General features: G+C 41.3%; 1 protein-coding gene across 1 annotated transcript in view; it reads left to right on the top strand.

Moving 5' to 3' along the window:
• The window catches only part of vegfc (vascular endothelial growth factor c), a 49,069-nt gene that overhangs the window by 6,303 nt on the left and 15,600 nt on the right, over positions 1-27,166 (top strand). The window contains exons 2-4 of the mRNA XM_034090271.2: positions 6,418-6,557; positions 15,421-15,563; positions 20,806-21,130. Of these exons, the coding sequence (XP_033946162.2) occupies positions 6,418-6,557; positions 15,421-15,563; positions 20,806-21,130 (608 nt within the window). The remainder of the gene's footprint in view (positions 1-6,417; positions 6,558-15,420; positions 15,564-20,805; positions 21,131-27,166) is intronic.

Below are 27,166 nucleotides of genomic sequence, written 5' to 3'. Positions count from 1 at the left end.
ATATTATTCACTGGTAATGGGGCCCAACGTCAGCTGGCCTGCCCCCCCTCCCAACATTCTGTCCCAGAGCAAGATATCTTGACAGCTAATAGCCAGATGGCAGATACATTTTCTGTGTATTTTCATGGTTCATGACTCATGTTTTCTATGACCTTCTTTAGCACCATACACAGGCCCAACAAAGTTTCATTTGTACACCAAAATGATCTGGCACAATGGAATGACTTTAAGAACACTCAAGCCTTCCAGGGATACCCTCCTTCCATGTTTTATGAAACCACCTGCAGCCAACACATTATTAAAGGTAAACTGGCAGCCCTATAAACTCAACCAGACAAAGCTTGTCTGATCCTAGTAAATAGCAAATGGATAGATGACAGCATTTTCTCAGGGCCAAGTGTTACATCAGCAGGGAGGAGTAAATGCCCCACTTTCACTGATTGTAAGCTGTTTTTATTAGAGGTGTATCATTGCTTCTCCGTGCCGGCCTTCAGCAAAGCAGCAACGGTTTTAGTATTTTAATTCATTCCATCTGAGTTTGTGGTTTAACATCTGTGAGTATAGGGTCCGTGGCACCGACAACACATCAGCCTCCGACCACAGAAGGGGAGAAGATAATAGACTTTGGTCTCTTCCTGAATTCATTTCCCCTTGAACAGCTGTGTGGCAACGCAAAGCACTTCAGTAAAAGAAAATTAACAGTTGTATTTAAAGTGCTTCCTGCAGGAGCTCTCCATTCAGCACCACAAATACCCAAACATCGAAGGACCAATGGTGCAAAAAACTGAACGTTTTCTTTTCTCATTGCAGTAATACACTAATTTACCATCTGTCTTTTTTCTGATATGTTATCATCAAAGCAAGTCTAGTCCATTGTATTTGAAAAGATTAAATCCGTCACACAATTCAGACGCTAAATTCTCCTGCGATTATTGACCACCCCAATTTAAAATCAAGATGTTCTGTTGGCATTTTGCATTTTCTATAACTCCTGGTGAAAAACCTGAAAAGAAAAAAGAAAAAGTGATCTATATAATTGCCAGAGATAAATCAAAGGACAGTGGTGAATGTGGCTGCTTTATATATTAATATATATTAAGCAGCCACACACAGAATATTAAATATACAGTACATTGATTGTTGATGTTTTCAATCCCTCTGTTAAATCAATCAAAAGGATCAATCACCTTTTAAAATATTTAAACAAGCTTTAGTTTGACAATCTTTTCTTCTGGTCACTTTAACCCTCGGCTGGAAATGGGTCTCTCCAAACACCAAGGCCTGAAAGGAGACACACGTAGCGTTCAGAATGTTGCAAACCAACACATCATTAGAAATGTGTTTTGACAAACGTTTCATCCCCGTGTTGTTCACTGCGATCTCACGATCGGTGTGTCTGTTCTGTAACCGTGGAGCCAGGTCAACACACTGAGGCCAGCCTTAATGATATCCTCATTAAGAAGAGAGCGAGAGAAGTGCATGCTGTTTGAATAGGAGTCATTGAGACTAATTAGCTTCATGCTATCCAACTGTGTGATAGAAAGGATGAAGTGGTTCTCAGGGTTTCTGCTCTTTTTCTAAAGCAGTCTTGTGAAAGTATCTTTATCAGAGCCGTGTGCAGACCAAGCCCAGCTCCTTATTGCTCCTTTTGTTCTTCAAGTGGTCATCCTTCACATTTTGGCTCATTGCTTTCACTTTGAAATGATCATTTCCCCAGTGACTCAGCTTCAGTTAGACGCGTTGAGGGCTCCTTTTGAGGGTCCTTGTAAAAAGAGTGTATGCAATGGTGTGTTCTTATGATGGACCACTTTTGTTGATGGAATTCTTATTGAAGTCTAGGGTAGTTGAACGGCCACGGACATATTAAGTTATTTTCTAATTTGAATGGCACATCCAGCTAACTTGGAGAACATTCAAATATCACATGAAAACAATATAATACTCTCAGAACCAAATGAAACAGATATGAGCTTAAATGGAGCTATTCATCAACAATGTATTTTCGCCAACACCGGCTCTCTTGTCCTCAAGCTGGATACATCAGGACTGCGGAATTCCAACCATTTCAAGGATAGCTACATTATAGTGATAACGAAAACATCCTCAACTGGGTAGGAGCCGCAGGACACAACATCTCCCATGCCGAGCATGCAGTTCCAGTAAGAGGGCGCATGGACCTGATGGCTGGCGGCCCAGCTGCTGAGCTCTACCCACACCATCGGAGAACTACGGGTCCGCGCCGAGGGCTAGCGGCCTAGCAGCGGAGATTCTCGCACCACCGACTGACTTCAGAAGAGGCCGGCTAGCAAAACAGCTAGCTCTGCGGGAGGATCTCTGTGGGCTCGCGCCGGTGTTGCAGTATAACTTGAGTCATGACAACTGGCGACATTCTATTATTTTCGTGACATGAATCCGGGGCGTGTTCATTGAGGACCCACTGTTGACTTACCAGGAAATAAACATGTCGATCGCCTCGTTTGTCGTTTACGTTCATCTTTTGCCTTCCTACGATCACTTTTCTGCACATTCAGTACTCGTATGTGAGGTTGTGGGTGAGAGGTGGATATCGTGACGCTTACAGGGAGGTATCGAACATTACAAAGTAGGTGACTGTGTGGATGCCTGTTCAAAACATAGCAAACTTGAATAAATCATTTAAATTATATATTTGTGTCCGACTTCCATTTGTACATCGTTCTTAATGTGATTGACAAGTTGTGATCAGCTCCGATTAAATTGTGATATCAATGCTGTAGCTATTCTCCAGGGAGCACGTTTTTTTTATGAAATACCTGTATCCCTCTCATCACAACAAGACTCTACGCTGTGCAGGAAAAACAATTACATACATGAACATAACCTTGATGCATCGGAATGAAACACACAAACTATCTTCCGTGGCTATACTGATGTGTCACAGTAACGGTCAACCACAGAAACATAAGTCCAGCGGGGCACACGTTGAATATAACATTTGTACATCGTTCTTAATGTGATCTGTATAGTAGCTCTGATAGCGGTCCATACCTTCAGACAGCCTAACAGTAAAACACAAGTTGTTTATTCGCAGCCCGAACGCTCATCGAGATGACTGGATCATCTGCAGTGTTGGGCAAGTTACTTCCAAAATGTAATACAATGACTTATTACTGTCTTTTTTAAGTAATAGCCTACGTTACATTACAATATTACTGTCTCTGAAATGTAATGAGTTACATTTATATTAGCCTACTTTTGAGTTACTTTACCAAAAGAGCATCAGGACTGTTTGAGGCAGATGATAGATGTGATTAACATGATGACTCAGCCTCTATGGAGTTAAACATATGACAAGCATGCTCATTTCTGCCGTGGAGCTAATCTGAAGTAAACATTGAATACTGCTTTCTATTCCTCCATCTTGTGACTGTGTAACTCCCTCTCTTGGATATCAGCATGTGAAGGACACTGCTCAGGAACTAGTCTCTGTATGTGATGACTCCTTCCATTCTGGAGAGGATCACAGACACATGGGTCCTGAGGTTGAAGCCGGGGACGAGTGAGATTGTTCTAACAATTTCCAATAAAGGTTATTCTGAAACATAACTATCACTGTTATCTTTCCTTCTATAACGGTAATGTAGGCCAAGAAAAACTTTGCTTTGCATAATATTTAAACTTACATTCAGGCACTGTCTATAAGTGAAGCCAAAAACATGTCAAGTTGGGGCTTAGCACTCCAAAAAGTGCATAGTTGCATCTTAGGCAGTTAAGCATTTTATATCAGTGGGTCCTCATGGTGCAACACGGAAGGCAGACAGAATTGCAGACACAGGTGTCACATGAACTTTAAATGTTCTGGAAAGTTCCTTATACAGCTTCAGCCTTTTTTATCTCATGAAGTCCCTAAGTGACACACCCTGAACAGTCTGTCATGGTCGTTGTCATTTGCTTTTGTGTTCCCATAACAACATGTCCAAGATGTCCATGTGCCAGGCTAACACATGTGACAGAACTAGCTACATTTGGAAAGGTTTTGTGTTGCTAAAGTTAACATTCAAGCCATTTAAGAATAAAAATGCTTACATGCCATTTGTTAAACATTAAGCTGTCTTCGGATCTTTTCGGCTGTAACAAATGTAAATGTCTCCTCTGTGGGACGAATAAAGGTATTCTGATTCTGATTACATTTAACCTGTTGTGGAAACATTTCTTGATTAAATTGATATGAAACAAATGCCATAAATATTGCTGTGACACTGATGTCACATCGGGACTTTAGCGCTAAACATTCACAGTAAACCCGGAGTGACATATATGCACAATTAGAAATAAGATTATGATCTGCTCAGTTCATTTAGCTGATTCAATTATATTTAGTTAACATATTCTTTATTCTTCAATTCAAAGTATGTTCAAACAAATGTAAACCAAAAACTCATCCTCGTTAATGAAGTTATTTATAAATAAGAGTTACTTTACCATTGAAGCGCAGATATTTGACACTAGGGGGGGTTACTTGTCAGAAATGTGTTCTCGGTGGTCTATTTAGTCTAAATGACGTTCCCCTTAATTTCCCCAAAAGTAGAAATGGGTCCGGGTTCTTATGGGTTAAACGTATAGGCTTAAAGGCATACTAGAACTACTGTAGTATATGTATTCAACGTGTGCCCCGCTGGACTTACTTTTCTGTGGTTTACCGTTACTGTGACACATCACTATAGCCACGGAAGATAGTTTGTGTGTTTCATTCCCATGCATCAAGGTTATTTTCATGTATGTAATTGTTTTCCTGCACAGCGTAGAGTCTTGTTGTGATGAGAGGGATACAGGTATTTCATAAAAAAAACGTGCTCCCTGGAGAATAGCTACAGCATTGATATCACAATTTAATCGGAGCTGATCACAACTTGTCATGAGTGATCCAGTCATCTCGATGAGCGTTCGGGCTGTGAGTAAACGACTTGTGTTTTACTTTTAGGCTGTCTGAAGGTATGGACAGCTATCAAAGCTACTATACATCACATTAAGAACGATGTACAAATGAAAGTCGGACACAAATATATAATTTAAATGATTTATTCAAGTTTGCAATGTTTTGAACAGGCATCCACACAGTCACCTACTTTGTAATGTTCGATACCTCCCTGTAAGCGTCACGATATCCACCTCTCACCCACAACCTCACATACGAGTACTGAATGCGCAGCAAAGTGATCGTAGGAAGGCAGATATAGCAAAAGATTAACGTAAACGACAAACGAGGCGATCGACATGTTTATTTCCTGGTAAGTCAACAGTGGGTCCTCAATGTACACGCCCCGGATTCATGTGACGAAAATAATAGAATGTCGCCAGTTGTCATGACTCAAGTTATACTGCAACACCGGCACCGAGGGAAAGCCTATAAATCCAGTATTTAAAAAACACCGTTTCACAAACATGTTGAAATCATGTGAAACTGTGAATCAAGCCAAAACAGTGTGGGATCCTCGGTGCGAGCCGAAGGGACTATTCGGTGGACATTTACATTTCCGCAGCATCTGCAATAAACATGAACAGCTAGAACATTTCCTCCTTGAGTCCAATATTGACTATTTGGGAATATCGGAATCTTGGCTAAAACAGTCGTCACCATCCACTCTTGTATCCATGTCAGGATATACTGTGTTTAGGAAGGACAGACTGACGGGAAAAGGAGGGGGGGTGTTGCTTTATGTGAGGAACACCTTTACTTGTAGGGAGATTGCTCTCCCAGCTAATGTTGAGTTTGATTGTGTTGGTGTGGAAATCACACTTTCTGAGGAAATGTCCCTCGCCATGATTTGCCTGTATCGACAACCCACCGCTAAGGTGGATTTCTATGACCAGGTCAAACTCATGCTGAATTCCTGTGACTCCAACAAAGAGCTAATTATTCTAGGAGACTTTAATATCAACTGGAATGACAAACAAAATAGAAAGAGCTTAAAACGGATCATAAACAGAACACTTCCACAAATGACATACCACAAACAAGGACAAACAGGCATAACACAGGGGGTTAGAAGTTCAACAATAAAACAGGAAACAGATCAATTGTGACTGAGAACAGCTTTTCCGCAAGAGCCTTGAACAGGCATCTTAAAGAACCAGTTAGTAGGGACATCTAATTACACACTTTCAGGTTTAATACATTGCAACTTGATCAATTAATGGATGAGAAGACATCCTGTTAACCTCTGGAGAATAACTGTATTAGCCTTTCTTTACTATTGGTATTTGTACAGATTATAATGGTATTTATAGCTGCCACTGCAGTCATATGCCGCTCTGCTGCTCTCTTGTCACAACACACAGACAGTGCACTGCCAATCCTTCATGCTGCCCGTCAGTCTCTTTTTGCACCCTGTCTTGATTTACCTTGTCTTTTTTTCCTCTCGTTTGCTTTCTATGCAGCTGTTTGAGATCACAGTGCCGATCACCCAAGGCACCAAGCCGGTGACCATCAGTGTTGCCAACCACACCCAGTGCAGCTGCCTGTCCAAACTGGACGTCTACAAACAGGTTCACAGCATCATCCGGAGAGCCCTGCCTGAGTACGTACTCACTGCATCATTGTGCCACACATACACACACGCACAAACACACACACTCACACACAGAGGTCTTCCTATTGGCAAGCACAGGTATAACGAGTGTTTGTTAGATTCCCTTAATTTCAAAATAGGGTGTTTACCAGTCAGAGGACAAATGTACGGTGTTGGTGTGGATGTCAGCGTGGCTTTTTAGACTTTGTAACTCCTTCAGATGGATCCAACTGGCCTTGCTCCTCCTTTTGTCACTGCGCACTTGAGATGGGAGTGAAGCCGCCATTCACCATCAAACCATCAAACTTTTCTGTTTTTTCATAATAACTGCTGACAACACAGAGATGCGTGACACCATGAAGGCTTCTCAATTCTCTAATTTCCCCTCCTCGACTCCTATCCTCGTGTCTTAGTCCCGCCCACAGGAGATGCGAGCGGAGGAGGGGAGCCATATGACATGTGGGGTACCTCAAGGCTCCATCTTGGGGCCTCTTCTCTTTAACGTCTACATGCTACCACTGGCTCAGATAATGAAGAACAACAAAATAAGTTACCATAGCTATGCAGATGACACACACATTTACGTAACAATTTCACCAGGAGACTGTGCTCCAATTCAAACACTGAGTAAGTGCATTGAACAAATCAATGACTGGATGTGTCAGAACTTTCTCCAATTAAACAAAGATAAAACTGAGGTAATGGTTTTTGGAGCCAAGGCAGAGCGTATAAAAGTTAGCGCTGAGCTTCTGTCTGCAATGTTCAAAACAACAGATAAAGCCAGAAATCTAGGTGTAGTCATGGACTCTGACCTGAGTTTCAACAGTCACATTAAAACAGTTACTAAATCAGCCTACTATCACCTAAAGAACATATCTAGGATTAAAAGACTAATGTCACAGCAGGATTTGGAAAAACTTGTCCATGCCTTTATCTTCAGTAGACTGGACTACTGCAATGGTGTCTTCACAGGTCTCTCTAAAAAATCTATTAGAAAGCTGCAGCTGATTCAGAACGCCGCTGCTCGAGTCCTCACTAACACTAAGAAAGTGGATCACATCACTCCTGTTCTGAAGTCTTTACACTGGCTTCCTGTGTGTCAAAGAATAGATTTCAAAATACTGCTGCTGGTTTATAAAGCACTGAATGGTTAAGGCTCAAAATACATTACTGACCTCCTGCTAAATTATGAACCATCCAGATCTCTCAGGTCTTCAGGGACTGGTCAGCTTTCTGTCCCCAGAGTCAGAACTAAACATGGTAAAGCAGCGTTCAGTTATTATGCTCCAAATATCTGGAACAAACTCCCAGAAACCTGCAGGTCCGCTGCAACTCTGACTACTTTTAAATCCAGGCTTAAGACTTTTCTTTTTGACGCTGCTTTTAATTGAACTATTCATATCTTAAACTGCACTGTAACTTTTATCCATGTACTTTTTATTTTAATGTTTAATTGAACTATTCCTATTTTAGACTGCACTGTAACTTTTATCCATGTATTTTTCCTTTTAATGTTTATTTTATTAGCTTTTCTTTTTTATGCTTAAAGGTGGGGTAGGTAAGTTTGAGAAACCGGGTCGAGATCGCTAGAATTTGAAAATACACAACCGGAGAAAATCAGCCACTTCCTTATAGAGCCCCTCCTCCAACACACACGAACACGCACATGACCAATGAGGGCACGAGATAAGTTTGTGCCCCGATGGAAGGCTGACAGGCAGATTGGTTGTACTTTTTACAGTATTACGGCTTCTACAGATGGGTTTTTGTCAAAGCACTTAAGATATTCATTGCTATCGGGATGTTAAGAGCATTCCATGGAATATAACAAAAAGTGTATCTCGAGCCGGTTTCTGAAACTTACCTACCCCACCTTTAATGTCTTTCATTTTTTGTAAAGCACTTTGAATTGCCTTGTGTTGAAAAGTGCTATATAAATAAACTTGCCTTGCCAAGGAGAGAGGAGGGGAAGCAGTTAGAGAAATGAGAACTCCTGTCCTCTGAGCGGTCATTTTAAAGAGATGTCCATTAATGATGACAGGAGGCACAGCAGCCCTCTGTCTGATGGACAGATGTGTTCATGACCACTTATATATTTACTTTGATTCATTCACAGTGCGGTATAATCAGACAATAACAGGCTACAGATGCGGACATATACACAAATATATTTATATAAATATATACAATTTCAGAATCAAACAAGTATGAGAGCACTCTCATAATAACGTAACACAATCAGAGACTGGATATATCCCCCCCTCCCCCCCCTCTCTCTGGTCGCTGAAATGGGGAATTGAATTTACGGGCCAAAAGTTGTACAAGTATTAAAAGTAAGCATAGGACACCAAACCAACTGAGACCCGTCTGTCCGCCGCATCTACGCACTGTACAACACACACACCTACACACTCTACCACACACACACCTACACACTGTACAACACACACCTACACACACCTACACACTGTACAACACACACCTACAGCTCCTAAAGCATAATCAGGCTACAGCCGTTGTGTATTTTATTATGTGAAGCACTAAATGGTCTTAGAAAAATATGGACTCTTTGTTTGTAGATATCTACTAAACTAAAGCAAATAAAGAGAGTAGGCCTGTTATACTGAGTGATATATATTTTACACACTGCTCTGCTTTCTGCATGGACCTCACAGGTCTGTGCAGCTCTCTGGATACATCGCATCGCGATGAAAGCAGTTAATAAAATAATATCCAGGGGATGCATGCAGAGCTGTGATTGGCTGAGATAAGTCCGGCCGTGCGTCACGACTCTTTGAAACATCTCTGTTGCCGGAAATACATCCACGGAGGATCCGTGGAGGAACCATCAGTGTCTCCTCGGTTAGAGCTCCTCCAGAGAGCCTCCTCGATGCTTGATGCTCGGTTCTCGATGTGCATTTAGAGAAATTAGATGTCCTTCAAGATGGCGCGCTGAAATCCATTTCCGGGTCACTACCGGAGGACAGAGGACTCGAGGAGGGGAAATTAGAGAATTGAGAAGCCTTTCATGTCCTTATACTATTGGCTCACAAGCCCTGTTGGCAACAGCACTGGCGGCAACCACACATCCATGGAGAAATGCACTCAGAGGACGCAGATATTGCAGACACTGACAAATCAGAGCACACTGGGCTTTTTTATCAAGCGGGATTACAAAGCAGGACATTTTACAGTGAATCATTTCAGTTGTTTGGGAAATACTAATGTTACCTGAAGCATAAATACTGTATGTTGCATTTCTGAACTGAAGTTTGAGGACATAAGTTTGAAACATATATATCTTTAATTAGCTGATATTGATTGATGAACAATATATCCTAGAATAGGTACAGGTCTCATCATTTTTCAAATCAGGAGAAGGAGCAGTATGATAAACGATGGGCAGATCATAGTGGAATCCAAGTAGATGTTGTTTAAGGAAATATATATATATATATATATATATATATACAGTATATGTGTGTGTGTGTGTGTGTGTGTGTGTGTGTGTGTGTGTGTGTGTGTGTGTGTGTGTGTGTGTGTGTGTGTGTGTGTGTGTGTGTGTTTAGTACATATCATTGGAATGTAATATCATAGGATGCTCCTCTTATGTGATTGATGTTGTGTGAATAAAATTGATTTCACATGCATTTACACCACTTCATATTCACTTCTCATTAAACTGATATATTATATTTGGTCCCTTTAATATCTACAGTTTCATTCTCCTCACGGACAATCTTGTGGTTTAGTTTCTCTACTCTGGAACTTGTAGTGGCTCAAATAATCCACTTAATTGACGTTAATAACCCTTGATGCTGTGTGTGTGTGTGTGTGTGTGTGTGTGTGTGTGTGTGTGTGTGTGTGTGTGTGTGTGTGTGTGTGTGTGTGTGTGTGTGTGTGTGTGTGTGTGTGTGTGTGGTGTGTGTGTGTGTCAGCGACGTGCAGTCAGGGGAGGCATAATCCAATGTAACGGAAAAAAACCAAAATAATAATAATAAAATGTCTCCACTGATCTGTGTTGTAAATGTGATTTCTGTCTGATTCCAATCGCTTTTTATACTCAAAATCGGCAAATTTGCAGAGCTCCGCTACAACTACATGGGAGCAATGAGAAGTGAGGCAGGGACGAGCTCTGCCTCACGTAACCCCACAGTAACTGGCTGGAGCGCTGGCACTAATTTAGCGCAAGCACTTATTTTGTGCCCGCGCTCCAGCCAGTTTCTGTGTAGTACCCCTCAATGCAGTGCGCAATGCCTCAATGAGCTCAACGTGGCCGGGAGCTCAACCTTTGAGGCATGTGACGTCCCGACTCCCGTGTTGTGTACTTACCCAGTCACTAAAGTAACATATTATATATTATATTATTAATATATAATTCTGATGTCTGTGGTTATTTAAACATTCCATTACATGTCATTTCACGGTTTTCAAAACGTTAGCCACATGCTAATGCTAACCAGAAATTAAGAATTTTCAGAATAAAAGTGTTAAATTAATAGTTAGTGTGAACTTCCGTTTTTTTCAGAATAAAACTGCTTTAAATTAAAACCCTGTATTTAATTTACGTCATATCAACATTGATTTTAATTTCTTACAGGTCGCTTTAATATGACCGCTCAGAGGAGAGGAGTTCTCACTTCTTTAAACGTCTGCTGCTTCCCCTCCTCTGTCCTCCGCTCGCATCTCCTGTGGGCGGGTCTAAGTATCGAGGAGGGGAGTCGAGGAGGGGAGTCAAGGAGGGGAAATTTGAGTATTGAGAAGCCTCTAAGGAGGACTTTTACAAAAAAGTAATAGAGATTGTTGTCCAGAAGGATAGCATGGACTTGATGACCATTACATGTATGATCTGTACTGTATGTGTAATGTGTATTTGTAAAGCGCTTTGAGAGTCATTGATAAAGCGCTATGATAAATATAAGGATTATTTTTATTATTATTATTACTTCATCTTCAAGTCAAGGTAAGACCACAATTGTAATGAAAATGGGATGTTACTAAGAGAGAACAATCCAATATTTAGATTGTGGGTATCCTTTTGTTGAACGGTCAGTTTAAAATTAATCGAAACATCAGACTAAAAAAGCTTTTGAAAATAACAGAATATTTCGATTAAGGTCAAAATATAATATTTGTAAATCTGACTCTGAAAGAGTCAGTGCCTCACCAGCAATGAACTTCACCGCCCGTCACTGCTGTACTGGTGGGACTGCATGGGACAGCCCTTTCCAGCCTGACTCCTCTCCGCCGATTGGTAAAACAAACTGGTAACCTGCACGACGGACACAACTAAAGGTTGGCGATTAACTGATTCAGTTTGTGGCACATTGCTCATTCATTATGGTCCCCTAACATCTATTATTCGCGCTCCAACACATTGTTTGTGATAGGCTAAAAGGCGGGACATCTCTAAGCAGCTGACCAATGAGAACAGACTGGGCTCTGCTTTTTGAACATTAAAGCATCGAGATATGCAGGCCCGGTTCCAGAACAAAATGACTCAGGGTGCATCTGAGATTAGAGAGGGTGTAGTGGTAAAGTGCTATTTTTATAAGTGGGGAGTGGACCTAACACCCTCTAGGGGAGTCCTCACCTCCTCTAGGAGGGTCCTTATCTCCTCTAGGGGTGTCCGGGGGCATGCTCCCCTGAGAAGATTTTTTTTTTAAATATTGAAGTTAAAAGCATCAATCTGGTGCACTTTGAGAGCAACATGAAGAGATCTATGGATCTATGTGCTCTTTGCTTGAATCATGCCTTCCCAGTCCCTTATCACGTAGCCTGACGGCCTCGACCCGATCTTTTTAAAAATTGCAGATCAGATTATAGCACAACCAGTAACTGATATTTGTAATCTCTCCCTATCCACTCACACACTGCCAGCTGTGTGGAAGCAAGCTCTGGTATCGCCACTCTTGAAAGCTGGTGATCCCACGGAGTTAAATAACTATCGTCCTATCTCAAATCTTTCTGTGTTATCAAAGATTCTTGAGTCCCTAGTTTCTAGTCAGCTAAAGCTCTTTTTAAATTCACACAACATCCTTACCCTATGCAATCTGGATTCAGATCAAAGCACAGTACTGTGACTGCCAGTCTGAAAGTCTTAGACGATATTAAGGCTGCTTTGGATAACAAATCTGTTTGTGTTGCATTGTTTATTGACTTAGCCAAAGCATTTGACACTAGATCACCACATTATGTCTAATGTTATGTTGATGTCTCGTTTCGCTCATAATGCCATTTGCTGGTTTCAGAGTTATCTAACCGACCGTACTCAATGCGTCAGGTTGGGTAGTACTGTCTCTGACCCTGTCACCTTGAAGAAGGGAGTTCCACAGGGCTCTATTTTGGGGCCTTTGCTCTTTTTATTATATGTAAACAATATTTGTAATCAGATGCAATTTTCTACCTATCATATGTATGCTGATGACACTATTGTATACTCATGTGCTCCTTCGCTGGATATGGCCGTTTCCAATTTAAAATCTGATTTTATCACGCTGCAGCATGCACTTCTTGATTCCAAACTGCTATTGAACAGTAAGAAAACCAAAGCAATGCTTTTTGCTCCCAAGTCAGCGTCCTCTTGCCTCTCCATTGACACCCTTGATGGCATCTCTGTTGAGTTTTTCGATACCTACAAATATCTTGGCTTTTGGTTGGACAGTAATCGGAACTTCAAACACCATATTGAAGTTCTAACAAAGAAATTGAAATTCACTCTTGGCTTCCTTTACAGACTTAAATGTTGTTTTTCAACTTCATCCCGTAAAAGGTTGGTCTCTGGCTTTTTCCTGTCCCAGCTGGACTACGGTGATACCATCTATAGATTTGCCTGTCCCACTGTTTTGGCCAAACTTGACCCACTCTACCATGCTGCACTGCGATATATCAAATGCACCCTATAGGACTCATCATTGCAAACTGTATAGCCTAACTGGAAGGTCCTCATTTACTATGAGTAGGATGCAGCATTGGTTTTTATTAATGTATAAAGCCATTTTAGGTAAGCTTCCACTGTACATATGTGCCATATTTGCTCCAGTTTGTGACTCTTACAACCTCAGATCCAGTGCCTGATACGGGTCCAGGTTCCTGCCGTGCGGACTGAGGCTGGGAAAAGGAGTCTTTTTCATTATGGTCCTTGGTCTTGGAATGACCTTCAATCAAACCTAAAACTGAGGGCACTTGTCCTTATAGCATGTTTTAAATTGAAGTTGTCTGAAGTCCTTACCACCAGCTGCTCTTGCAGTAATAAGTAGTGTACCTTTCTTACTGTCCTAATGTGCTCAATGTAGTGACTGCTTTTTTGTCTTTTGTTTTCTTAGTTATGTTCTCTGTATGTTATATGTTTGTGTTATGTGTTATGTGTAACGTTGCTGCCTTCTTGGCCAAGTCAGCATTGCAAATGAGATTCTATCTCAATGCTTTTATCTGGTTAAATAAATAAAAAATAAGAGCATGGCGCCAGTTGTTGTAGCCAGTTGTGGTGAAGGCATCTGACTTACTTGAACCGAAATGTCTACATGCATAGCAGAAGATGGCATCCTTTTTACATGAATATTCCAGCCACTCTGTTTTGAAACCATGAGCTGCAAAATGAGCAACTTACCCCACTGTACAGGCGAGTTGGGTACTTTTTTAAATATACCTGGGCAGGCTCTGTTTTGCTGAGGTCCTCTGGCACTTGCGGGCCGCCGAGGGGTGGCAGTGTTTGAGGTAACGAAGATGGCTGCGGCTGCTCAGCCGCCGTGGGCGAGGCGGGCATTAGTGTCCACGACAGTGGCCGCGGGTAACATAATGTCCCCATGATCTGAACTGTTATTGCCTGCAGTAGATGCAGTGTTACTGCTGGTTGTTTTAACCATTTTCGGTTGTCCATCACTGACTGCTGTGTCAGCACTTTGCAGATGATGAATGTACAGGGGCACAGGTCACGCGCACCTGACATAATAACGTTACTTACCGTTTAAATTGACCAAATAAATGCAGCAGACAATGTTATTTAACCACAATTACAATTTATTTTATTTCAACTAAATTCTTCTTCTTATTATTATTACTACTATTATTATTATATATGTAATATTTTTCACTTTTTTTTTTTCACTTTTCATTTTTCAAATGAGGGTGCATAACGACTCAACTGAGGTGCAATGCACCCTTATGCACCCCCGTAGAACCGGGCCTGTCAGTAGAGGCAAAACATACTAATATCAACCTTAATATTAGCGTAATCGGGCCCCTTTAATGTCTTGTAATACTCTCACTCCCAGGCTCCCCTCTCTCTACTCTCTCTACTCTTTCTCCAAACAAACACAACTCCCCTTCCAAACAGTTCCCTCTCCCACCTGAGGCCATTGTGGGAGGCGACAAGTTAACCAGGGAAGAGAGGGACACACTGCATCAGAGAATATAAATCATACATTCCCTTACATTTAAGGTTTTTTAGCTCAACGCTGGAGGTTGTTGTTGACTCTCCACTCAATGAGTGTTACTGCTTCATGGGCTCCATCATTACTCAGGACCTCAAGTGAGCAGAACATCAGCCCCCCCCATCCAAAAAGCACACCAGAAATACTTCTTTCCGTGAAGCTTAAGTCTCTCCATGACCTCGCTGCAGGCCGGAAAGATTGTGGCTAAAATAACATTTGCTCAAATGTTTTCAATTCTTGGAAATAAAGCAATTTCAGAATCAAAATGTACGTATTTATTAATTGACTAGCTATTGGTTGAGGGACTGCACACAATAGTCCAAATGTGTATGATGTGTGATTTTCAATACATTCAGTCAGGAAACCATCTCTGGAATATTCAGGGTTAACAAACACAACTGTGTCTATTTTGAATCTCCCTCTCCCTCTCTCTGTTGAAGGTGTCCAGCAGCCAATAGGACTTGTCCTCCTGGTCAGTCTTGGAGCAGCAGGCATTGTCGGTGTTTAGGCGGGACCTCCAGTATGCACCACTACCCCCCCCCTCCACCGCTGCCTCCTCCAAGGCCCTCCCAACAGCATCTTGGTGAGTGTTTGAACACAAGAAGATTTATTAAGCTTTTTTTACAGAACTTTGTAGAGGAAATGAAGTTTGCTTAATTTTTCTGCATTAGAAAAAAATACAGTAAGAAAGTCCAACAGTAGGACTACTGGAAGGGAATGACCCTCGTCTGCCAACAACATCCAGGCTGTAGTAATAAGCAGAGCTGTTGGAAGCTGTGTGTGTGGTCATGTACATGCCTCTTTATTTTTGTGAGCCCTAAATAGATGTAGTTAATGATGCAGACAGGAACATAGCATTAACTGTGGAAACACTGTGATGAAATATGCATTCCTTAAATCCAGCTCTCATGTGGGATTTTTTTTTACCCAGCATTTTCTTTTGAAATTACATATTTTACATGTGGTAAAGTGAATTTTCATCATCAACTGAAATTGAGGTTGAGGTACACATGGTGAGAAAGGGAAAGGGCACTGGTCATTTCTGTCTTTCCTCAAAATGGGAGGGTTTTGGCTAGGGATCGACCGATATGGCTTTTTCAAGACCGATACCGATTATTAGTAATCAAGGAGACCGATATTTGGAACCGATATACATTTGCAGTAAAATCAGAAAATCTTGGTGTCAAAATGTAGAATAACACAAACTCCAACACAACTTCTTTGAAATGCATTTAAGCACAGAGTAAGTTCAGTATTTTCCAAAACATAGGATCAGTGTAGCTGCAGCTCACTCTTACCAAACACCGAGAGGAACGCACTGTTAGGAGAGCCATCTTTTCTGTTAGTCTTTGTGACAGGAGAATGTTCATGTGTTCACCGACCAGGATTTATGGTCGCAATGTGTTGTGTGTGTGTGTGTGTGTGTGTGTGTGTGTGTGTGTGTGTGTGTGAGAGAGTGAGTTCCTGAGTGTGTGTATCTGTGTGTATATGTGTGTTTGAGAGGGCCAGTTCCTGAGTGTGTGTTTGGTTATGACACAACTCTGGATTCTGTGTAAACAGATGGAGAACAGCAGAATGGGGAGACTACAGAGGAGCAGATTCCACAGCTACTCACGCATACACACACACACTTATTCTTGGAAAAACACACACTTACATGGTATGCATGACAGGGCCATTACAAAGTATCTGGGAGAGATATCAGCATGAAGGACACTTGCTGCATTGACAAATCAACAGCAAGCATGTTCTCTGGGACTTTGCCCTCTTTATGCCCCTTTGGTCGATCATACTGCTGGGGCACCCTGATATTTGTATTTTGAGCAATTCATTTAAAGGTCCCCTATTAAACTCTTTTTCATCAATATATTATAGGACTCATAGAAAACATGTCTCTGAAGTGGTTGGCTCGAAATGCCCAAACAATCCTGCATTGTAGCATCCCATAAACCCCTCTGTTTCAGCCCTGTTTCAAAAGTACTGATTCTCTGTCTTTTACTTTAGATGAAAATAAGGAGCCACTCCCCACGCCCATCTCAGAGATATTTGGTTAAAATAAACACAATAGGCGCTTTCACACCGGAGTACTTTTCCCAGGAATAGTTCCGATAGTTCCTGGGATTTTGCGTTCACACCAAAAAGATCTGGATCTAGAACTTAGTTCTCTGGAACCTTTTCAGTCCCTGCTAGAGAGGTGGTACTTTCCTGGAGAGGAAATGGTTCCAATTTCTGATTGGCTGGGCGAATTGCAAACCACGCCCCGTAAAACTCCGAAAAGTTTTGTGAAGCCGCCATTTTATTTGCTCGCATTAGCATTATTAGCATTAGCCCAACGCACGCAATAAAACGTGGGAGCGGTGGAGTGATGAGGAGGTGTCAGCGCTTATGGCGATTTACCCGGTACTTCGGGACTTCGGGTGGCAGTATACGCCGTGAAGTTGCGGCCTGCCAGTAAACCCAAAGCAGAAGAAGAAGAAGTGACATCAGCGGCTTCATTTGCCTAATCCTCCCTCAGGGACTTATTCCGGTGTGAACGCAATCTACTAGATAGTTCAGGATTTAAATAAAGACTTCCGGGAACTATTCCTGGGAAAAGTACTTGGCTCTTGAGGTTCAGGTGATAAGGTGGGGGGGGGGGGTTGTTACCTTGGTTGGTGATTGGTGATTGGCTAAAGGTAACACAAGCCAAGCAATCTTTATGACAAAATCTGATCACCTCATCATCGACAGGTTTTTCTATAAATGGATCAGGACAAAAAGAGAGCAAATCTTGTTTCCTGAAATGTTCAGAATCTCTTAACGCAGCGGGGACACATGTTTATGTATAAAAGACATGAAAAAGTGGGTTTTGCATAAAACTGTAGGTGACCTTTAAGGCATGCATTTTGGAAGAAGTAATTAAGGGAAAAATAAATGATTAACTCAAGGTAGATTTATCAAAGTGTTCATAGCCTTTACACCAGGCATGGGCCATATACGGCCCGTTGGGCTTTTGAATCCGGCCCGCCGAATATTGGTACAAAATTGTCCAAATTATAGTAAAGACCACATTCATTTTGCCTTTGTCCTGCAATACCCGGCATTTCAGTTGATCCCACTAGATGGCGCACTATAGACACAATTGACCTTTGCTGGAGTCGGCAACCCGGCAAGATCTAAGAACCAAATACTTCACGCTTACATTGGAGGAGGTCGAGATTAACCTGAGCAATAACAGTTAATGGCGAGTACAGCGAATACAAGTTGTAACAAGCAGTAGCGCTGAGCAAAGTGACTAGAACCCGACCACACACTTAAAAACACTTATATAAAGTCAGGCAACACTAACCGGGCTTAGTGTGATTCTGTTTATTTTACCTTACTTTAATAACCATCCGTTCACTGTTATTGACCATTGTGGAGAGCAGGCAGACGTTTTCCTGATGTTTTGTATTATTGCATCTATCGGATGGAATCAATACATGGGCTACATGTGGCCATCACAAGTAAAATCATAACGAAAACTACGCCGGTAAAATATGCGTATCGAAAACGGCTTATGCCACAATATGATAGCAACAAGTAGTCAAGATAGTCTGATTAGCTTCGGTTGCTATGCTAACATCACCTGTAGAATGCCAGAGAAACTTTCATAACAGCGTTGTGAAACAGCTTTCAGACTAAAACACATTCACTGATGGGGATGGGGGATATTTATCAGCTGCGTGTGTGACAGTCGGACAGTGAATACTTTACTGCCGTGAGTTAACAGTAGAATAAACGAGCAGCACTGCAGCGGTGGGTAAATGCAGCTGAAACACATTAATAAACAATGCACCACCTCTGGAGAAAAGTATAAGGTTGGAGAAGTCGTTGACGATGACGCAATAATTCACCTTTGAACCTATTTCACCTTTGAACCTGCATCTGTAACAATGAGTGGACCAAAGCAAATAAAAGTCGACATTGAGTGCAGAGTGTTTAATGAGGAGCGGACAGCTAAATATTTTTTCACCGATCTACTACTGGCCCGGCCCGTCTGACACATTTTAAACTTATAGTGGCCCCCGAGCAAAAATGTTTGCCCACCCCTGCTCTACACACTAGAGGCTTTTTATCATGCGATCAGCTTGCAGGTCAGTATCTTTTTCAGACTGTTGTGTTACACATAATCTCACACAGAATGCAACTTTGTGCAGTGTTCTTTTTCGAAACACAGCATTATTTTTCGAAACAAAGTATTTTTTCGGAGCTTTCCCCACTGCAAATATAGGCATCAACCAATCAGGGTTACTTAGAGGCTCCATAATCCAAAACTTTAAAAACGTTATCACTTTTTTCAACCTTGACAAAGGGAGTGAATACCAGACGCATTCCTTCCTGCTTGCCCCATTATAAATACAAGCCCTACAAAAATACACTGAGTAACTGCAGGACTCAAATTCACTCAATAAAATAGCCTAGCATATTTTAGGCTTTACAACAGTTGACCTCAGGAATGCTCTGGATCAATATAATCCTGTGAGCATCTATTGGTTCATTTGAATGAACTGAAGCAGACACAACGGCTAGTAATGTAAATGTTGCAAATGCGCATATTTATGCAAATATTTTACAGGAGTATCTTGCATTTTCATGGAAAAAATGGTGTGTCGAGGCTTTAAATTGTGTAGTGAAGAAGTCCCCAGCAGTTCCACTGAAGCTCATTGCATTGATTTAGTTGTAAACATCTGTTAGCACATGCTGCTATGCTGGAGTAGTCACAGCTTGCATTTTGACAGCTATAAACTGTGTCTTTGTTATCAGTGTTTGTTCATCTGTAGACACACAGAGCAAGTGTGTGTGTGTGTGTGTGTGTGTGTGTGTGTGTGTGTGTGTGTGTGTGTGTGTGTGTGTGTGTGTGTGTGTGTGTGTGTGTGTGTGTGTGTGTGTGTGTGTGGTGTGTGTGTGTGTGTGTGTGTGTGTGTGTGTGTGTGTGTGTGTGTGTGTGTGTGTGTGTGTGTGTGTAGCAGTCCGAACATCCCTTTGCCGGACCATCTGTTACTCTCTCTGTCAGCTGGAAGACGATTTCCAGTATTAAAAGAGAACATCTGTATTATCCCAGAGGAAGGAGAGAACATCTCAAATGAGAGTTTCATGAAACAGCTGTCACACACAGTGTATAGTTATGCTTTAAATAGTGAACATTTACAACAGTGTTTGGATAGCGTATATTTTGTTTTCTTTAAAGTTACTGTAACCGATTACCACATGTGACTGATGTCTAGCAACTAAACTACCAATATGTGTGGTTGCTATGGTGCTAAGTTGTCTTGAATGTGGGTTTGGGTATTTAGTTAAAATGTAAAAAAACAAGATGCTAAGTTTGGTCTAATATCTAAGACAGTACCATTGTACATATCAGACACATAACACTTTCTGTACTCACATGTTACACATTTAACAATGATACTAAAGCAGCTAATATACAGTTGTTTATGTGGAACTACGATGTGGAACCCTACTGTACGTTTAAATGGAAGGCAACATTAAATAGTACAGTGTGAATATTCTGCTTTAGGTGCATCCACATGTGTTTCTCTATGTGCAATTACTATTGTAAAGTGTTTCATCCTGAACAGTACACATAACAGTCATTCTTTAAAGTCATAATCAAAAGATAGAACTGACAATTACTATAATTGCATTTTCAAATGTAACCTGTTTATTATATTTAGTCCTGTTGTTGTAATCTGATTGCTTTAACCTGATTACATGTTATCTGTCACAACCCACCCCTGCTAACACTGTAAATCAATGCATCCAGGCATGTAAGATTAACCCCATCTGTGTGTCTACCTCTGCAGACATACTCTCAGCAGATGTGTGTGGTAAGGATAAGGAGCTGGACGTGGAGACCTGTCAGTGTGTGTGTCGGCGCAGGGATAAGACTCCAGACTGCAGCCCTAACCGGCACTTTGACAGGAACACCTGCCGGTGTGTGTGCAGCGTGCCGCCCTCTCCCTCCTGCCCGCAGCACCACGTCTTCCAGAAGGACACCTGTCAGTGCACCTGCAGCAGGACGTGTCCCCGGCACCAGCCGCTCAACAGAACCAAGTGTTCCTGCGAGTGCAACGAGTCGCCCAACAAGTGTTTCCTCAGAGGAAGGAGGTTTCATCAAAACACATGCAGGTAACGGAGGGTTCAGCTTCATCTGCTGCCACTTCTCACAGGGAGATAAATGGCCCTAAGCCTAAACCTGCTCTCAGGTTGGGTTCGAGATAAGAGATCAACTTGAGGAAAGCACCGCCTGCCAACCAATCAGAGCTCAGTGCACAGAGTGCAAAGCTTGACCTCATAATATAGGCTAAGGGAAACAAAGTTAATTGCCAAATGCAGGAAAGAAGGCTGGCAATGCATCGACAAATGTGCAAAATAAAATATCCCTGCCTATCCACAGAACAATATGACTATTATAACATTTGTGAAAAGCGAGCTTTCTTAAATATCTGCCACAACATAAGTAACCAGAGGAAAGTCATTCAGAGGATTATGTACAGTGACACCGACTTGTTGCACTTATTATTCATCTCACATCATATATTCACTTATCTGTGTCAGCTTCTTGAGCCGTTTGCGGCCATGGACCACACCGGAGCTGTGCACTTACATTGCCATTGTATGCAGAAGTGTAATTGTACAGGTTAGATACTTGTATGTATGCAGTGAGAGACAGTGGCGAGCTGTGACTTTTATACCTAGGCCCTCTGACCCCCCCCTAAAAAAAGAAGAAGAGTTATTACGTCACAGCGTATACTTCAGCGGAATATCAAAACAACTGCCCGGGGTACAAAACGCATCAATGACAGCGACTCTACCACACAGAGGGCACCCACAGCCACAAGTAACAATTACAAATGAATTAAATCGGCACGGCGGCCCACATTGAAAATTACTTAGGCCTACCTTTGATAATCAAATCACTTAAAGGTCCCATGTCATGGCCATTTCTACTGATCATAATTCCATTGTTGAGGTATACTAAAATAGTTTTATATTGTGCAATTTTCCAAACTCACATTGGTTTCTCATACAGCATCTCTGTATAGTCTGTGTATTCACTCTCTGTCCTAAATGGCTTGTTGGAGCTGCTGCCCCCCTCCCTGTGAGCCCACTGTGCTCTGATTGGTCAGCTCGCCCACTCTGTTCTGATGAGTCCACCACCGTTACAGCTGAACATCAGTGATTATGTGTTACAATGGCGTTAGCAACCAGAAAATGACACCAGCAATGACAAACAGATGCTGCGTGGGGTCTGGGTGCCGTGTTGGGGGTCTGGGTGCCGTGTTGGGGGTCTGGGTGCCGTCTTGGCGGGACGTCGCAGGGCTCGCTGCTGTGAGGAGCGGACAGTGTGATCCCTAGATTCCACAGGGTCCGTCTGCGCCGCGTTACGGCCGCGGCGTTCACAGCGATTGCGGCGTTCACAGCGATCGCGGCCACTCTAGTCAATGGGTGCTATTCCACCAGACGCGCTGCTGTCTGTTACAGCTAGAAGCGTCCCAGAAGCGTCTCAGCCCAGGGCTCCGCTAAAAATAGGATGCAAGTCTATTTTCAACGCGAGGCATTGCATAGCGCCGGGCAGGAAGTGGACCGGGTACAGAACAACAACATTTGAAGAAATCTCAAAACTGTCCCGTATATGTCTTCACGGCTGGACTGTTAACACACGTGAAGTTTGAGCACTTTTTGAACATTTTCATAAGAGTTATAGCGGCATCATGTTTTATGGCGAGGGATACGTTTCCATGGAAATGGCATATGGTGAGAAGTCAGATTTGGCGTAGAGCTGTTGAGGCATGGACCGGTGATATACAAGTGAAGATTGGGGGACGATTGGACCATGTCGATTGGACTTACAGCGACATCGTGTTTCATGGCGAGTGGTCTGTCGCCATGGCAACGACATTTGATGACACCCCATAATACGTTTAGATGCGTTGATGGCTGCATCGTAACCAAACCTGTGAAGTTCTGGGCCGTTTGGAGCATAACGGTACACGTACCGGTACCGAATTTCGGTATGGGTACACGTGTGTACCGAAGTGTACCGAAGTGTACCGAACGAATATAACGTTAAACGTAAAAAATTGAGAACGTGAACAACTTTTTGAAAGTAATCTCAGGTGCTGCGATCGCAGCATTCAGAGTAATTTGCTCAAATTGGGTTCAACGCGTCATAGAGCGACCAACTCATTTCATTGCTTACTATGAGAGCTGGGGCCTCATTTATAAAAGGGATATACGCTCAAAAAATGGCGTACGCCAGTTTCTACGCAATGTTTGCGATTTATAAAATACTAACTTGACGGGAAAACGTGCGGTCCTCCACACAAACTCTAACCATGCGTACGCACTAAGCACAACAACGGGAGAGACGAGAAACTGCGACACCGTTGGCAGAAGGAAGAATGGAGAGAAATATGTGGAAATAATACCATAAATAAAATGTTACCTCTCATTTATCATATATGAAGAATTCATTTTCAAACATTGATTAAAGCCAATCTTAAAATGATTAAACACACGCCTGTTTGAGACTCCTCAGTGCACACAAAAACATAACTTGGAGAAATAAATAAATACGGATATGTTATTTAAAACCACCTCTAATATGTTGTGTTAATGTTATGAAATGTTTTCTCATAAATGATGCGGTTTTGCATTTCTATAGGTTGTACGAGCATGGTTTTATATACTACCATGTTTAATCATGTTTTATGCCGTTTGCTAAGACTTGATAAGTCGCTCATAAAACACAGGAGGGATTCCCCGATCATTTCTTACAGTTTCTCATCAAGGGGGGGTCTCCTGTCCCCCGGTACAAACACACTGCCTGAGGAAGGCTATGTGTATTTTGTCATTAACCTTTTTCGGGCCACTTATTTATTTATTTTGGTGACGATCCGACCTCCATGCTGCTACTCTGGTACAAACTGCATCCACCAAACAATATGATTTATCTCTACCTCCCCAAAATAACCAAAATCTGACACGGTGTGAGATGTCTTTTTTAGCTGTTCTGTCGTCATTTCCTGCGATCTTCTTCATGCAGTCAGTCAGAATGAATGAATGGGCTTTTCTTTGACTATTTATAGGCAAATATGGGCCATGAAGCCATCGATCATCTTAAGATTAGATATACTTTATAGATCCCAAGTTGGGAAATGTTTTTGTTACAGCAGCATGTACTACTTTGTTCTACTCCACAACAATTCAGAGGTTAACCTGGTATTTGTACTCCACCACATTTATTTTTGTTACTTTGCAGATTCTGATTAATGATGTGAAATATAAACAACCCTTAAATCAGACTTTAGTTACACCTGAGTGAAATTCCACCTTATCAGTTTGTCTGTTTTGCACATCCTCCTGTTAATATCTTTGGACGTCCTGCACTAAACTGTTTTATTGTAGAGATCACTACAGTATCTTCTTGATATTTTATATTCTATATTTCTATCATTGACCCCTATTTTGTATGTAGGCTACTCTTAATATTTAAATGTTTTCATCAAATATAACTTATTGAACAACTAAATTCAATAACGTGCTTTAACCTCTAGGAGGTGCGGTTTAGACCAGTGGTCTAGTTAATAAAACATAATAATATCAAACATAATATGACTATTCACTTTATTGTAAAACAGAACGGTAAAGGAAAATACAGTTTCAGTCTCTCGATGTGAAGCTTATGCATTGTACCATGAACCTGCATAGACCTGTAACAGCCAACTGCATGAGGAGTTGGAAAGGTAGTTCCCTTAAGTAAGTCCCTTTCTATCAGCTGTGCACCGTTATGGTGTAAATACAGACTATCTACTAATTGGATCAAATATAAAAGTCAGCCGAATTAGTGTTGATACTGCAAGGAGACGTATTGTGTGAAAATAAATGGAAGATGTTGTTTAATTGCTAATATGTTTATGATCCACGTCACGTATTCAGTTTTGGCGGCATCTCTTCCAGTTTGTCCAGAAGTCTTCTGATCAGGGCTCAAAAATATATATCTACGGCAGATATGTAATATTTAAAGGGAGGTAATGCTCATGACATGCATTTTTAAACAATTATCATCCGATAAAACAGACCAGTCTCTGCCAGTCTTTTTTTTTTTTTTTTAATCCGATGACGTTATCAGTGATTTTAAACTGATTAATTACCGAAATAACATCAACCCTGTGGGCGGCACCATTTTACCGGAAGTGACGTAAACTATGCGTTTGGTGTCGAGGACAAATTGATGTTCATGTTATTTACTCTAGTTACTCTCTCAATTCTATTGAAATATGCCTCATTGTATCGCGAAACATTGCCACAATTCGGATAGGAACAATCCACGGAATGCTCGGTTCCATCTATTGCCAACGGATAAGCGTAGGAAGTACGTTCGGAGGCAGTGGCTAGCGAAATGTGCTCGGCCCAAACCGAAAGATCCACAGGCGCATGTATGCAGCGAACATTTCAAGTTTCCGGACGACTACTCTGAGAGTATGACGAAACATAAAATGGGATTTATTAAACAACCATTACTTAATGGAGATGCAGTGCCATCGGTCTTTCTGGTGTCATCACCGACCAGGACACCAGTTCGGCCAGTAGAGAAATCGCCCTCTGCAAGTGTGAAGCGACGGAGGACCAGAAGTAGTGCTAGGAGTAAGAATAAGGTATGTTATGGCGCATTTCCATTGCCGCGGGTAGCCCTGTTTAAACGTCCTTTAGCATCCAGGCCAGTTTTTGGTAGGCCTACATTGGGGTTGTATTGTTTGCCTTTTTAGAAACTTTATTTTATATTATTTGGGCAGTACATGATATACACAATTGTATTGTTTGCCTGTAGTTGGCCTTTTAATTAATAAAATATTTGAATTTGAAGTTTTGTAGATAGGGATATTTTGGAATGATCTAGTCTTTGTAATTGTCCGGCCACGTTTCTCAGACTGTCCAGACTGCTTTAATTCTCTAGCTTAAATCAGTAAATGTTCTAAAATGTTTGCTGGAGCCCTGACAATACATTAGCAGACAGGAATGTCAGTATTGCCATCATTTAGACGAGTCCGAACTCAAATACTCCGCCATGTTTTCGTGTGTTTACAAAGTGAACGCATGGATGACGTCACGACCATCACATGACTATTGAAAATGGCCAAAATGGCAGCTGCCTGACGGAATATACAGGTTTGAATAAAAAAGAGCTATAAAATCATTATTTACCGGGGAATATCGCTGATTTCTTCAGGGTATGGTTTAAACATAATGTTTCACTAAATACTGAAGTTTTGATTAATTATCTAATGAGTGGAGCATTCCTTTAATGCAGCCGAACCGTGTATTACAATGCCGTTATGTGATGACTTTCAAAGAGAAAAACAAGAATACTCGGAATAAAGTATTATTTTTATTTTTTTTAATGTTTTCCGATTTCATATCACATAAACACCATATCCCGACGTGCATTGCGGCGTGATTTTAGCCTATCAAAACCTCTGAAAAAAGAAATGTGTCTCTCAGAATCGAAAGAGAAAAACCTATGGGAAAAACACAAAAGCATTGTACACAATTTAAACCAATTAATGTCGTATAATTAACAAGGATAAACTGATGCTTTTTAGTTGGTGAGTACTGCAGATATCACTGTTAAATCATTTGATCATTGGTTTTATTATGAAAACGTCAAGACCGGAAATACTGTTTTCAACCCATAACTTTACATGGAAGCTTGCCGCATACCTCAAATCATCTTCGTAATATCTATCAAACTATAGATCCTACATATCGACTGGACGTGGATTCTAAAAGTACAATATATACTTCTTGCTATAAATCTAATCAAAAAGCGTATTAATGGCCAAACTATCCTACAATTTAGGATTTTACAGAGTGGGTTATTTGTGAATAAACGACCATCTGTAACGTTTGCATTCAACGAGAGCACTAGAGGCCGACAACTTTAAAACGTAATTATAGGACGTATTAAGCGCTTGAACAATCGACCCATTTGGTCGTATGAGTTGGAGGACTTGTTGTCTAGTTAATCTTAAAATCTGAAGAAAACCTCTTTAACAAGGTCTGAACAATGTTTAATATCTCTAAAAGTAAGAATGAGATTTAAAAGTTGTTTTACACGAATAATGTCAGATAGATTTGTAACATTTTAAAGTTGGAATGAGG

This window comes from Pseudochaenichthys georgianus, chromosome 1, assembly GCF_902827115.2.
Source record: "Pseudochaenichthys georgianus chromosome 1, fPseGeo1.2, whole genome shotgun sequence".
NCBI lineage: Eukaryota > Metazoa > Chordata > Actinopteri > Perciformes > Channichthyidae > Pseudochaenichthys > Pseudochaenichthys georgianus.
Note: the sequence above shows the minus strand (reverse complement) of the source record. Positions and strands in the feature narration are given on the sequence as shown.